This window comes from Microtus oregoni, unplaced genomic scaffold (assembly GCF_018167655.1).
Source record: "Microtus oregoni isolate MIOR12 unplaced genomic scaffold, Mior012 000053F_ref0000044, whole genome shotgun sequence".
Classification (NCBI taxonomy): domain Eukaryota; kingdom Metazoa; phylum Chordata; class Mammalia; order Rodentia; family Cricetidae; genus Microtus; species Microtus oregoni.
The window spans coordinates 4,322,563-4,338,024 of record NW_024543829.1 but is presented as its reverse complement, the minus strand read 5'-3'; the positions used below and the strand labels follow the sequence as shown (position 1 = coordinate 4,338,024).

The following is a 15,462-nucleotide window of genomic DNA, read 5'->3' as shown; positions in this document are numbered from 1 at the left end:
TTATTAAATATATTTTCTGGACCATTGAGCTGCCCTTCTTCTCCTTCTTCTACTCCTATTATTCTTAGGTTTGGTCTTTTTATTGTGTCCCATATTTCCTGAATGTTTTGTGATGAGAGTTTGTTGGACTTGCTGTTTTCTTTGATCAGTGTGTTTATTTTCTCTATGGTATCTTCAGAATCCGAGAGTCTTTCTTCTATCTCTTGTATTCTGCTGGTTATGCTTGTTTCTGTAGTCTCTATTCGTTTACCTAGATTTTCCATGTCCAGCCGGCCCTCTGTTTGTGTTTTCTTCTTTGCCTCCATTTCAGTTTTCAGGTCTTGAACTGTTTCCATTATCTGTTTGATTGTTTTTCCTTGGTTTTCTAGGGTATCATTCACTGATTTATTCAATTCTTCAAACTTTCTGTTATATTTCTCATCCATTTCTATAAGGGCATTTTTTACATGCTGTTTAAGGGTGTCAATCACTTTCATGAAGTCAATCTTTTCTCCTTCCTCTTGATTAAGGGGTTCTTGTCTTCCCGTTGTGAGGTCGCTTGTTTCTGGTAGCTTCATGTTGCTTTTCAGCTTGTTGGGCGAATTCTTGCCTTGACGTCGGCCCATCTCTTCTTCCAAATGCTCCCAATGGATCTTCTTTTACCGGATCAGGTCTCCTTGCCTACCAAACGCTGTCTCTCCCCAATGTTGGCTCTCTGGCGATGAGAGATCAGGCCTCCGTGCTGGTTGGGCAGCTCGCAAACAAAGCACCTACCCCGCTTGGTGCAAGCAGGCCACAGAAACAAAGGAACTGCTGCCCGCCCGGGAGCCCCGAGTACTTGGACCCAGCGCCCAGATAGGCTGGGCTGGGCGATGCCACGCGCCAAAAGAGGGCAGTGGGGGCGAAGTGGGGAGGGCTCCCAATGCTGGGTCTCCTGGCGCCGAAAGATCAGGCCTCCGTGCTGGTTGGGCAGCTCGCAGACATAGCGCCTACCCCGCTTGGTGCAGGCAGGCCCTCAGCATATTATTTTAAATATCTCTGATAGTGTCACATCTTTGCTGTCAATGTTACTCAGCTGGGAACATTAAATTTATTCAGACTGCCAGTGGGGAAAAGTATTGATCAGTAGTCCAGACTTTCTTTTTTTACTTATACAAGACTTTAAAGACCTAGAGTGTTAAGTACAGGAATGTATCTGGCCAGATGAAGGAAGGGAACGGAGGAGAAATGAGAGACATCCTTTCTTCTCAGGTGATAGCCAGTCGATGCTTTGCATTGCTAAGGTAAAAACTCAGGCATCATTATTGTGCCCTCTCACTGTTTCATCCCTTACCCAATCCAACCATGAATTCTGCTGACTTTTCAAACAGCTGGAGTCAGAGAATCTCTTACCAAATCCACTGCTACCACTTAGTGAAGCAACTCTTGTCCCTAGAAGTAGGCAACTGCCTACACCTCTTCTTCCTGTGTCTTTTCTTGCCCTCCAGTGATCTGCTCACCTCGGCCACGGAGGACATGTTAGGCCTCTCCTCTAGCAAACATGAGATTGGTTCCACTCATCTCTGTGTGAACTATTCTTCACAACGACCTATAAGACCCTATGGGAATCTCTTCATGCTTCACCTGAGTTTTACCAGTCTTCATACCAAAGTTTTGTGAGATAGTTTTCAACATTACAGATTTAATTCTGTGTTCCTATAAAGCAGAACACTGTTAAGTATGTCCCAGCCACTGGCTTCAAAAGTCTCTTTTGTACTTTGTTGTCTTTGCAAGGGACCCTGCCTTCAACTTGTACATGACTTCTCTAATAATTTCTTTCTTATGTTATATTCTTCTACTGGGATTCATCAGCTAGGGGTTAATATATCATATCTGCGTGATATGAATGCATGAATGCTTAAATGCAAGCCTATTTTGAATTTTTCCAATATTTGCCCTAAGTTCACAAAAACTGATTATCTTACAAAAGGTGTACATAGTTAGAATACCTTTTTAAGAACTAAATTCTAAGCATTCTGTTCTACTGCTGTAATAAAAACATATAAATGTTTCTTTTAACAGGCAGTTCTAGTAGGAATTTTCTTTTCTACACTTCAGCGTTTGGATGTCTATGTGAACAATTCACTGGTCTGTCCCAAAAATACAGCATGGAATGCCCAAAAGAAATTCTGTGAACTTGACAGACATCTGAACACAGGTATTTTCTTAGGATATTACACACGTTTTTGTGTGTGTGTGTGTGTGTGTGCGAATATATATATATATATATATATATATATAGTTCCTTGTAAACATTTTTGAAACATTTTATTCTTCTACCATTTTCTTAACCGTTCATTGGTGAATAAAGAAGGAAGTATATTTCTTTCGTCCCATTCAACAAAAAACTAAGATGTTATCATTCATAAAGTGTTTTGAATGATCCCTGCTGGCAACTCTTTTTCTGTAGGTGGATTAAGACAAGTGCTTTTGTAATGGACATGCTTGTTACTTCCTAAGTTTTTCTTCGGTGTGTGTGGTTTAACTGCTCTTGTGTTTAAAAGAGATTTCTCTCCAAATCTTCTGCTTGCCCTCTGCTTTATTTCTGTTCTATGGAGGTCAATTCCTGAATTAATTCTAGTTATCAGATATATTGTCAAGAAAGCTATCATAATACCGACATTATTAATTAAATATTACAAAATACACATGATATGAATGTAATACACCAAAAGGGCTGCATTTATCTACATAATGGTATTTATAAACCAAGAATTATCCCTGTTCATTTAGGGCTTTTTATTAAATAGAATTCTAATGTTGCTGATAGCAAACGTGTTTCATGAGTGGACTTAGATTACTTACCTCTGGGCTCCATGATCTTGGCCCTCTATTACAGAATTGTAAACAACAAACTATAAGCTAGACCTGGAAGTCTGAATGAGTTGTCAATAGTCTTTGTCATTTGTAAAACAAGTCTTGTTTTTGATACTAATAAAAGAGCTAAAATTTCCAGAGACATTCTTACATGTCAGACACTCGGCCCCAAGTGCTTTATATGTAAATTCTTGTTATGTACCATTATACCTTAGGTCAGTGGTTCTCAACCTTCCTAACGCTGTCACCTTTTAATGCAGTTGCTCATGTTGTGGTGACCCCCAGCCATAAAATTATTTTCATTACTACTTCATAACTGTAACTTTGATATTGTTTTGAATCGTAATGTAAATACCCTGTGTTTTCTGATGCTCTTGGGTGACCCCAGTGAAAGCAGTGTTTGCTACAAGGGGTGGCAACCCTTAGGTTGTGGATCACAGCTTTAGACGATAAGCAACAGCTGAATAAAGTGAGGAAAGGGGCTGGAAATCAAACCACAGGTGCCTTTTAATAGATTAACAAGACTGTGTTTGTATGTTATCAGTTTGTTTTTTCTTAGTATTGCTGGGGTTTTTCTTGTTTTTGCTTTTTTTTCAGTGCTGATGCTCAAACATGCAATTGCTTCTCTGGCCAAAAATTAAAGTAAAAAAAAATTGCATTGTTTTTGCAGGATTTCTTCAAAGCTTTAGCACACTGAATGCAGAATGTCTTTGTACTACAAGCCTCTCTATTTTTTAAGGTTACCTGCAATGCTCTGTTGTCTTGATCTCTATGTCCTTCATGACTGCAGTGACATAAAAAAGTCAGCTAAGACGGATGGCACAGGCGTGTTAACCAGAGTATGAACTGATACCTGCTCTGTAGCAAGGGGCACATTCTTTAGATTCGCACAATGAAGTACAGCCAGACGCCACATGTTCTATTCTACCACTGGAATACAGTTCAGCCTTTGGGGCTTACATGGTGAAGATCTGCTGGTTCTTAATTGTGTTGACTCTCTCTCTCTCTCTCTCTCTCTCTCTCTCTCACACACACACACACACACACACACACACACACACACTGTAAATGTATAATTTCACTTCATAAAATCCAATTCCCTAGTAGAATTTGTTTTGATTAATCATGGTTTTTACAAGCTAGCACGTCATCCATTTGCACGGCATGAGAGTCCTCTGAGATGTTTTAATAGATCCTTCATTTTATCACATACCTTCTGTCCTCAGTAGAACGAGAAATATTAACATGTATGTGCTGAATGAATTAGAAGGCCATTTTAAATTTACACTTTTAAATCACCAAATTCCTTCACCCATGGCTTTAAAATTCAGAATATGTAAGTCATCTTCTATAACTTCAGAATAAATTTCTGGGTGCATAGTTTTTCAGTTTCTCATTTTTATTGTGACAATAGATAATTCTTTTAGAAATCAATTTTGTATACAATGACTATTAATAGTATTATTTAATGGATTATCCTGTTGCAAGTTAGTTTCATAGGCACTTGGATTTTAATATGTACGCTTTGTTATGAAAATAATATCATTGAAGTTTTGGGAGTTCAAACAAATATTAAATACTGCATTTGGCCATTATGCTAATAGAAATATATTCTGATATTTTGCTGTCTTGACCTTTTTTCTTCCTAGAGCACTTCCTTCCTAACCTGGGTTCCGCTGGCCCAGGTGAGAACTACTTTGACAGAGTCTACCAGATGCTGTACCTTGTGGTTAAAGGAACCACACCCGTGGAAGTCCACACTGCTGCAGTCATCTTTGTTTCTTTCCAACTGCCTGCCATGACAGAGGACGATTTTTTTAGCTCTCACAATCTGGTTAGAAACCTTGCCTTGTTCCTAAAAATATCGAGTGACAAAATCCGTGTCAGCAGAATAATGGGAGGGCGTCTGCGAAGGAGGAGATCCGTGGGACGCGCAGTGGAATTAGAGATCGGAGCCGCTCCTGCTTGGTTCTTAAGCAACTCTACTGCAGGTACGGGTGGCGGCCTTTGAAATAAAGGAATGTCATTGTCAAGTGCAAACTAGCCTACTAGGGAGCCCTGTTTTCTCTTTGTCTTGAACCTTAAAGGCCTACAAACCCTTTTACTTCTCTATTTCTATAATAATAACAACTTTGGAATTATGAAGAGGTTGCACATGAATAAATTAAACAAAAGGATCTGACTTAATAGGAAGTAACTTAATCTGAGTGCTAAAGGGTAAGAAGAGGTTAAAATAGTCAATTAGAAGAGGAAGCTGCCAGTGGAACTCTGCTGCTTAGAAGAACATAGGACGTCTAGGTTGGAGTGATATTTCCTTCATATTTCAATAACTAAAGCTTGCCTGGGGATCGGGAAAGTAGAACAACCACCATGGCATATGCCTTGAATCGCAGTAGCCACGCTACTTGCCATAAAAACCAGACAGTGCATGACTTAAATCCCAGTGGGGCACATCTTGAATCCCAGCACTAGAGAGGTTTATAAATCGGGAGGAGACAGCTCTCAGACACAGTCTCATTCTGAGATTCCTGGAGGCAGGACCACCATTTCGGACTGAGGTCGAGGTAAGAGCCAGTAGTTGGCTGTTTTGCTCTTTGGATCTTCAGGTTGAACCCCAGTTTCTCTCTCTGAGTTTTTATTGTTCTTGCTTCACTAGGCTTATGTTGTAGCAATGGTTTCTCTGATGTTATCTACCTCGAGTCATAGCTGACTTCCCTTCTTTAGCTCTGTTCTTCCTTGGATTATATGGCTAGTGTTCTGGTTTCAGTGTGACTTAACCTGTAGATTTAATCTAGGAGTTGCAGGGGCCCAGGGTACACCAGGCAGATTATTCATCCCTCTGTAGCAATGCCAGATAGACCTTGATAAATATAAGATAAAGGTCTGAGAACAAGGAGCATAGGAACATGAATATAAAGAAAAGCAAACCAGCCGGGCGGTGGTGGCGCACGCCTTTAATCCCAGCACTCGGGAGGCAGAAGCAGGCAGATCTCTGTGAGTTCGAGACCAGCCTGGTCTACAAGAGCTAGTTCCAGGACAGGCTCCAAAACCACAGAGAAACCCTGTCTCGGAAAAAAAAAAAAAAAAGAAAAGAAAAAAAAAAAGAAAAGAAAAGCAAGCCAATGGTGTGTTTATAAAGTAGAGTTTAGTGTAGGGTTGCACGTCTCAAGAAAAGTTCTAGAACTTTGCCTGGTGTGGATGAATCATGAAAAAACATAGAGAAGTAAAAAGATAGATGTGTACATAGTCATCTAGCTGATCCATAACATCAGGGTATCCAGCATGTAAGCATCATACAATATGGCATTCACATAGTGTCAGGCACCCCAGAAAGAGGTAGCACAGGTGCTGAGGAGATGTCTGGGTGGGTGGAGTCCTCAAGTCAGAAGTTTCCACGTCAAGGTCTTCAGTATTGAGATGGCAATGGGGAGAAATGGAAGAACAGCGCAGCGAAGGTTGCGTCTGCGACTGTGCTGAGAGCCAGTGACCATAAAGTAGCAGTGGCCATGGGATGATGCGCCTGGGTACATCTCCCCTAGACCACAGAAGCATTCACACTTCAGAGAGCTTAGAGAAGACATCTGGAAGGAGTCAGGGGAGAGGGAGGAAGCTGAAAGACTCAGCCTGTTTCTGAGACTCTGGGTCGTGCAAGGAAGACCTTTCGAAGTGAACTGAAAATTCCGAGTGTGGGTTCCAATGTGTCGTGTTAGGCAACACTGCTCAGCACACCAAGCTTTCTAGTATATTCTTAATGGAAGAAATTCAGGGGTTTGAGTCATGGAGGCATGACTTAGAATGTGGAAGACAGCGGATCTTTTAAGCCACAGGATCTTAATAACGTCTTGGTTACAGCAGTTTTCCAAGAATCACTCTGGCTACAGTGTGTGGAATAAAGTAGAATTTAACAATTCTCATTTTGAGGGCATTTTGCCAGTAAGGACAAAGGAAGTTGAAAATTAGTGTATGGTTAAATATGAATTGGTAGGTAAGTGGAGAAGAAATCAAGAATAAGTATCAGACTCTCTCCAAAGGAATACGAAGGTGCGGTTAATAAAGTGGGCGTCCTTGGGGAGGTGATTAGTTTAGGAGGAAACCCCAGGTCCCCTGAGAGGAAGAGAGAAAAGCAGCCTTCAAAACTGCCAGAAGTCCAAAGAAGGGAATGGATGGTTAGGAACCTGGTAACTTCAGCAAGTTATTAATGCACACACTAATAATGGGTAGATCCTTATTATACTTCAGTTCTAAAAATACTCTGTTCTGGAAAAGTAATGTGTGCTGACAGGAAAGGCTGAAAATCCTTCACTTCTGACAAAGAATGACGGTAAAGTTTAAACCATGAGACACACTCTCTCGTTGTGCTTTCAGGTGTGTGTGTGTGTGTGTGTGTGTGTGTGTGTGTGCGTGCACACACATGTGCATTCTTTGTTACCTTTTTTTTCTTTCTTAAGTTGTATTTACTAACATTCTCTTGATCTCTTCATTTCCCCCAATTTATTAATATGACTGCCATATTGTTTTCAGGTACCGAAGTCTTAGTAGTCTATAATGTGCTGAAGAATGCAAACAAAATGAAAGCCAAAAACTTTCACATACTCACACACGTCTATATTCTTGTGATCCAAATAAATGCCCTAATGGATTTCCCCCCACAGGTCAGATGCACTTGTCCGAGCTCCAGGACATTTCTAGCTCTCTTGGCCAAGCTGTCATCTTAGGGAAAATTAGTACTGTCCTTGGATTCAATATTTCTTCCATGTCTATTACCAGTCCTATTCCCCAACCATCCGATTCTGGCTGGATTAAGGTAAGAACACACAGTTAGAGTAAAATGTAATTTATCTTTTAAAAAATGGTACTGCTTTAAAAAAAAAGAATTAAGACCTTCTTTATATTTCAAATATGAAACCTAGATAGCATGTCTTTCTAATTCATTTTTATGGGTTAACTGAAATGGTAATAATGTAGTTTAAAAAATAAAAAAAATGGTGTTTGAGATATGGTTGGAACGCTTGCAGTGCAAGCCTGTGTCTTAGTTGGGGTTTCTATTGCTGTGAGAAAACACCATGAGCAAAAGTAACTTGGGGGAAAATGAATTTATTTCAGCTTATAGCTGTAGTCCATCATAAAGGGGAGTCAGGGCAGGAACTCAAGGCAAAAACCTGGCGGCAGGAGCTAAAACAGAGGCCATGGAGGACTGCTGCTTACTGATTTGGTCCTCATAGTTTTTACAGCCTGCTTCCTTATGCAAATCAAGGCCATTGCCCAGGGCTGGCACTACCCACCGTGGACTGGGTCCTCTTGCATCAATCATTAATCAAGAAAATGCTCGGTGGACCTTCTTAGAGGCCCACATTACAGAGGCATTTTCCCAGTTGAGGTTCCCTCTTCCCAAATGACTCCAGCTTGCATCAATTCGATATAAAACTAATGAACACATATGAGGACTTGAATTTTGATTTCCATTATTCACGTTTAAAGCTAGGCATGGCCAGGCGTGCCTGTAGCCCATACTGGTCTGGGTGAGGGGACAGGGAGTTATTGTGACTTGATGAACAGGCATAAAAACAGCTAGTTCCAGGTTTACTGAGAGACCCAGTCCCAAGCATGGACAGTGGAAAGTGCTATCAAATGACTCCCTGTGTGTCCTCCTCTGGCCTTCATAGGTGTATGCACCTGCACACACACACACACACACACACACACACACACACACACGCATCGGACATGATCATACTTCTAAAACTTAGTTTTTCGCATGTATTTTGCATTGAATATGTGTCATAACTATGATTTAGAGCGGCATTTATAGCAATGACCATTCCACATGTTGAATTTACTATTTCAAATGAACTGAATACTGCACTTGGCCTGGCGGCATTTGCTGTGACATGCAGCCAGTCCTGAAAAATTCCTTTCTTTGCTCTGTCCATGCCAGGTGACTGCCCAGCCAGTTGAAAGATCTGCATTTCCTGTCCACCACTTGGCCTTTGTGTCCTCACTCTCCGTGGTGCTTCAGCCGGTGGCAGCACAGCCAGGGCAGCCATTTTCTCAGCAGCCCTCGATAAAGGCCGCAGATGCGGAGGTGAGTCCGGAGTCACCTGTCTCCGAGAGTGAAGAACTCTGACTGTAACCCCAGGAGGGAGCCACTTCTCCCGCGGCTTGAGTGTGAAAGTTGGCTATCCACATGTATTAGACATGCATTAGACATGTGGATTGTCTCTTTTAGCTAGTGTTTCCAAAATGTTTCTTTGAAAGGAAACGCTTCTTTTCTGTTCATGCTCAGGGTCTCTTTCAGTGAGGTTAGGAGAGTCTTTAGATTCTTAATTTGTAATAAACATTTTAAAAATAGTTTATCTTTTTTGAAGATCTAGGACCGGGCATTTATTATATTCTCCACTGTTCTTTTTTTTCTTGAGGGTAACTGTGTATCAGTTGGAATTACGTCACTTACTTTAAAGGCTGTCCTAAAGGATTCCAATAACAACCAAGTTGGTGGCCTTAGTGGAAATACAACCATTCCATTTAGCAACTGTTGGGCCAACTATACCGATCTCACGCCTCACAGAACAGGTGAGTGGACCATAGTAGGTCCTCCATTTCAGTAGTAAAGAGTTGTGTGTTTTCTTTGAATAGACAAAATATTCTATAATTCTTTGGTCAATAAACTGTAGAAATCAAAATGCTATATTATGCCTTTTCCTGATTATAACTGGTCCCCTTATAAAATACCCTTAATATACAAAAATTAAAATATAATTAGAGAAATTTAAACATAATCAGCGATCATACATTAAACATATCATAATTTGTATTCTCTCCTTGCCCGTTATTGCTCCAAAATTCTCACTAAATGTGTTACATTTATATTTTAAAAATTAATATATACTTTTTTTTTTTACTTAAGGTAGACTTGTAGTAACTTAATAATCTGCAAGTGTTCAGAGCTGAGCTAGGAAGTCACTTGTAGACTTTCTACAAGCTAATGAGAAAAGGGAAAATATGTACGGATGAGGATTTGGGGAGCCTCGAGTTCCACACACCAGTTGTTGGGGAGGATCTTCAGTGTTCTGGTTTATTTCCTGTTTCTATGATAAACACCAGGACCAAAGGCGTCTTAAAGGAAGAACCGGTTCCTTTCAGATTCTATGCTCAGAAAGTAATCCATCACTCAGGGAAGTCCAGGGAGGAATGCAAAGCAGGAAGCTGGCACAGAAACCACAGAGGACAGCTGCTCACCTGCTTCCTCCCTCGCTTGTTCATGTGGCTTTCTGCGCATCCCGGATCGACCTGCCTGGGGACAGCGCTGCTTCCCTTGCCTGTGGTTAGAAGCAGACTGTATGTCTGAGAATTTCATTATTTCCGTCTGTGCTCAAACTATGTCGCCAGACTCCTCTGAAAAAAAAAAATACTTCATTAGTAATTAGTACTGATTTTGAAGCCAATAAAAGACAAATGGGAATTGATTTAAAACAAGCAGCGAAGTCAACGACTACAATGTTTTTTCTCCCCCTAGGAAAAAATTATAAAATTGAATTTATCTTGGCTAATGCGGTTCGGGCGGAATCTAGAACCTTCAGCCTGTCAGCACAGACGATCCCTGGTGGAGGCCAAAGCAGCGCTAGCAGCGGCAGCGGCCACAGCAGAGCATCCACTGTGGGGACACCTGTCCAGATACTGACTGTCGTAACAGGCTGTCTCGTAGGAAGACTGTTGCTCTTGGAAGTCTTTATGGCTGCAGCTTTCATTTTGAACACAACCGCAGGTAAATGCCGTTCATTTTGTACGTAGCCTACGTCTCCCCATCGCAGGGGCCAGCAAGTGTTCCCTAAGCAAAAACTGTTCGCACAGCGGTTGTGCCTTGCACTGCTGGATATGCAGAGAAATTCAAGCTCAATGACAGACAAGATAACTCTATGGAAATGATACCGCCATTACGTGTTGGAATACAAAACTGTGGAGGTGGAGGCCTGAGGATAATCTCAGGTGTCACAAAGGGCAGACACAGCTTGAAATGCTTATGCAACTAATTAGCTAACTAAGCAACCTAGAAATGGTCTGGTTTCTGGGCACTGTTTCTCCACCTCTCGGTTCTGTTCTCTTAGTGGTAGTTCCACTTCCAGGCTGGCTCCTCTACACAGTCTTTGTGGCGACTGTCCTTGAACACCTATGTTTGTGTTATACACCAGCAGCCAGCACAGCGCACAGACACCTACATCCTCGACAGATCCGGCAGGCCCATCCCACAGCCCAGTCCGTGATCTAGATTGGGACCGAGGCTCTTTGGTGAACCAGTAGCGGTGGTCACGGGGCGCTAATGGGCGTGGCCTGGGTGCCATCAGGTGTAACCTGCTGAAAATAAGGTTAGGACGAAATGTAGCAGGCAGAGAGTGAACTTGAAAAGATTGAAAGAGAGAAAGGCCTTTCTGAGCTGGAATGATTCTAATGATGTTATGTTACTCTGTGAGTAACATGGAAAGCCTGAGTGGGTTGCATAAGATGTCTATGATTTGGAGAGAGAAGGAAAAGCAGCAGCCAAAGAAGATACAGGAGCGGGAAAAGGCAGACTGCATCTAAATGCAACCAGCACTGAGTCCTCATTGACTTCTTCCACATGACTACCTCATCTCAGTCACAACAGCATGCTCCCCTGAGCTTTCCAGAACAGCATGCTCCCCTGAGCTTCCCAGAACAGCATGCTCCCCTGAGCTTCCCAGAACAGCATGCTCCCCTGAGCTTTCCAGAACAGCATGCTCCCCTGAGCTTTCCAGAACAGCATGCTCCCCTGAGCTTCCCAGAACAGCATGCTCCCCTGAGCTTTCCAGAACAGCATGCTCCCCTGAGCTTTCCAGAACAGCATGCTCCCCTGAGCTTTCCAGAACAGCATGCTCCCCTGAGCTTTCCAGAACAGCATGCTCCCCTGAGCTTCCCAGTTCATCCTTCTCAGTCTATTCATCCAGCATGAGCTCTTTACCATATTCATCAGCCTACAATGTCTCTTACCTTTCCTTGTTTAAAGTCTCCTCACTATATACTCTCGCCTGCAGCCTTGATCTCCTCTTTCATATAACTACCATAGGCCTTCATGTGCTTACATTGGATTTGCGTTCAAACATGTTCTTCATTAAACTTTGAGCACATAGAAGAGCATCTTCTTCGTGTATTATGTGTGCTGAAAATGCAGTCAAGTTGATTTTAACTCTTCAAAGGAAAATAACCCTCACCTATGACTTAGAACTGTTGATTGGGTAGGGGTGCCTAGGCAAGACATAAAATGCTTAAAGCGCTGGCAGATATTAATCAGTTTATGACTGATTTAAAAGATAAGAACTTCTGATTTGGGGAAGACTAACGATGTGGAAATATCGCGCATGCAATACGCCTGAAGAAGAATTTGAAGTGTGGCAGTAATTTAGACTACTGAAGTAGTCAAATAAAAATCCAAACTGGAATTGAAGCCAGGTAATGAAGGTCACCATGATACTGGTTCTAGGAGTAATAACAACAGCAAAGGAGGTTAAAATCAATGGCTGGGGCGTGGGGAGACCCATTGTGTGACTCCCCTTCTCATGGCAGAGAATAATGAGGGTCCAGCTGTGGAGGGAGTAGCGTGGTTTCTGGAGACTTGCTACTGTCTGCTGACAGCTGAGTGCATGGGGGAGAGGCAGAAGGAAGTGGGGCTTGAAGCCGAGGGATAATAGGTGTACCCGTCAATAATGAGCTCACAAACCGCACAAGTCAGCTTTACGTCTGCCGAATTTTAATAAAAGTACAGATTGTTTTTCAAAAATTTTTAATAGTCCAATGAATACCACTTGACTAAATAAATGGTAAGTACTGCTGACTGTATGCTAGAGTTGAACATGAAATGGCTTGATTTTTCAATTGTTTTCCACAGTCATTCTGACTGTCCCTCACAACTTTGGGATTTTTGCCAACTAGGGAACTATTATTTTTCAAATCATTAGTAAATTATATAGTTACTGTGATGGAGGAAGGTCATTGGCCAATAAAGAAACTGCTTGGCCCTGTGGGTGGAGTAAACAGAACAAAATGCTGGGAGGAAGAGGAAGTGAGGTCAGAGTCTCTACATCTCTCCTCTCCGGAGCAGACACACGGAGCCTGAGAGAGACGCCATGCCCCGCTCCCGGGATGAGCCATGCCCCGCTCCCGGGCAGACACACGGCATGAAGCTCCAACCCAGGATGGACTAGGCTAGAATCTTCCCGGTAAGACCGGTTCTCACAGATTATTAGAGATGGGTTGATCGGGATGTGAGAATTAGCCTGTAAGTGCTAGAGCTAAAGGGCCAAGCAGTGCTTAAAAGAATACAGTGTCTGTAATTATTTTGGGGCATAAGCTAGCCGAGCAGGTGGCCGGGGTGCTGGGAATGCAGCCCCGCCACCCCAATTACTACATTACTGAGTCTTGTCCAGGAATTTTTCCAAATGCAAAAATCTGTCAATGGCTTCCGCTTTGCTGTTAAGTAAACATTTGTAATTAGGATATAAAAAAATTCAATTCCCATAATACATTGAGAGGTCTAGGGCTGTTGTGTACAAGGGACCCCAGGGCTGTTTCTCTGAACATATGCAACGATGTCTTTGATAGCATGAACAAACGGGATCAGAGGTTCCTACAAGCTGTTTCTGATTATTCTAATTTGCAGGCAGCTTGTCCGGTTGAGGACTGTCCTCAGTGACTCTCCAGGTAGCTTTGGGGACTTCTGTTTCTTCCAGGGTGCTGGCCTGGTCTCACTCTTGGCACTTTGGCTTGTCTAAGAGTGAGTCTCAGCAGTTTGACTTGTTCACATTTTGGGAAGGGGGGCCTAGAGAGTCTGGTCAGTTTCAGGTACTTCCTGAAGCTATTTGGAACTGTTTACCTTCCTACTTAAGGACTTTGCAGAAGGATGGATTGTTTCAATCTTGGAGAAAACTGTTATAGAACACTCAGGGAATTCAGATGAACTCAGCTTCCCCAGCCTTGCTTTGCAGGTTGTGACTGTGCTGAATTAATCCAACATATAGATTTTGAAAATGCCTTGACTTCAAAATTTAAGTCAACATATATGTTAATTTGGAGAAGAGGTTTTGCTTTTGTTTCCACGGAAAAGAAGAGGCTGTAGATTCATTCTGGGTTAAGAAAAATCAGGTTTGATCAAGGAAGACACCATGAAATCTCCTATAGGAGCCAATGGCCCAGAGGTTTTTGGTTAAATGTGTCTAAAGAAACATGATCAAAATAACTTAGGAAATTGGTCGTTAGTACACATGTAATATTTACGGACTTTTGTTTTATTATAAAAGTAGCATATATTCAACCTGGAAACTTGTAAAACCTAGAAAAAAGCAAGTTGAAAAATTGAAAAAGACCCAGAGCAAAACCAAAACCAGCCCAAAGTAGACAGAAGACAGGAAACCATAAAACAAGAGTGGAAGTAACCCTTAAAATCAGACCTAAATACTGATTACCAATGGTTGTTAATATCACACAAAAAAGATGTCCAGAGATTTGTGCAAATGTATATGAATTGCAACTCTAAATACATTTCCACAAAAAAATATTATTGATGATAATGAAAATTTTTATAAATTTTACAATGATTTTATGTTACTTTTACCTTGATAGTCAAACCATGAAATATTTTAAAAGTTAAAATTAATAGCACATACTTTAAATGTACTGTATGTTATTAATCCTTTTTTTTTAAAGAAATGTATTATTGTCATTTTACAGGAAGCAACTAAAGTGCTGTACTGAAGAACAGGCTGAAAACAAAACTATAAGAACCGCGTATGTATGAACTATTTTGCTACTCAACAGGAAAAAGCCCACAGTGTTTTCAATGAAATGATGCTAAAGTCCTTTAGTATTTTTATAATATTTGACATGTAATCATTATATTTAATCCAAAATTTCAGATTTCTTCAAAATACAAGTTTCTGTTGATTCCTTAAACTTGTATGTTCTTATTTCATTAAAAATTATAGGAATCTCACATCTGGAAGCAAATACTCCACCTCCAAGTACCATCAAAGCAGAGAATCCTTGAAGGAGTTGACAAAGTGAGGTGTAGTGGCTCAGGTCTTTAATCCTAGTGTTGAGGAGTCAGAGGCAGAAGTCTCCTCACAGTGAGTTCAAGGCACGCTAGGCTCCATAGTGTGGCTATCTCCATAGTGCGGCTCTCTCAGAAACAAAACAGGCAAACAAAATAAACTAATCTTTCCTGGTTAGTTTATTTTTGAATCCTTCACAAAGCTCAAGTTTCCAAAGGATGAAGTCATGGGACTTTCTGGCAGTCTTGGTGGTAAGATTGTTCTGGACTTTCAGCAGGCTGAACACTTGTCTTTCAGATCTGCAGGTATTCTGGGAATCCCAAAAGGAAGAAGAGTTTTCTTAGTGTCCCTAAAATTGGCTCTCAGAATTTTTAGTTTCCTCTTAGTCTTCTTTGCCATTCAAAACTATCTCTACTGAGTGTGTGTTCTGATTCCAGAGATCAACAGAATAAAATAATAATAATAAAAAGATAAACCAACCAACCAAAAACCTTTATTTTCCAAAGTGACAAACTGGAGAATTCAGAAAGGCACAGATTAATAAGGTTACCCAAAAGCCTTCAGACTATTCAAA

General features: G+C 41.3%; 1 protein-coding gene across 1 annotated transcript in view; it reads left to right on the top strand.

Moving 5' to 3' along the window:
- Pkhd1l1 (PKHD1 like 1) overlaps positions 1–15,112 on the top strand; it is a 133,228-nt gene extending 118,116 nt beyond the window's left edge. Inside the window, exons 72-78 of the mRNA XM_041637621.1 lie at positions 2,041–2,176; positions 4,485–4,826; positions 7,488–7,639; positions 8,771–8,917; positions 9,252–9,405; positions 10,349–10,597; positions 14,569–15,112. Coding sequence (XP_041493555.1) covers positions 2,041–2,176; positions 4,485–4,826; positions 7,488–7,639; positions 8,771–8,917; positions 9,252–9,405; positions 10,349–10,597; positions 14,569–14,579 — 1,191 coding nt within the window. The 3' untranslated portion in view covers positions 14,580–15,112. The remainder of the gene's footprint in view (positions 1–2,040; positions 2,177–4,484; positions 4,827–7,487; positions 7,640–8,770; positions 8,918–9,251; positions 9,406–10,348; positions 10,598–14,568) is intronic.
- The last annotated feature ends 350 nt before the right edge of the window (positions 15,113–15,462 follow it).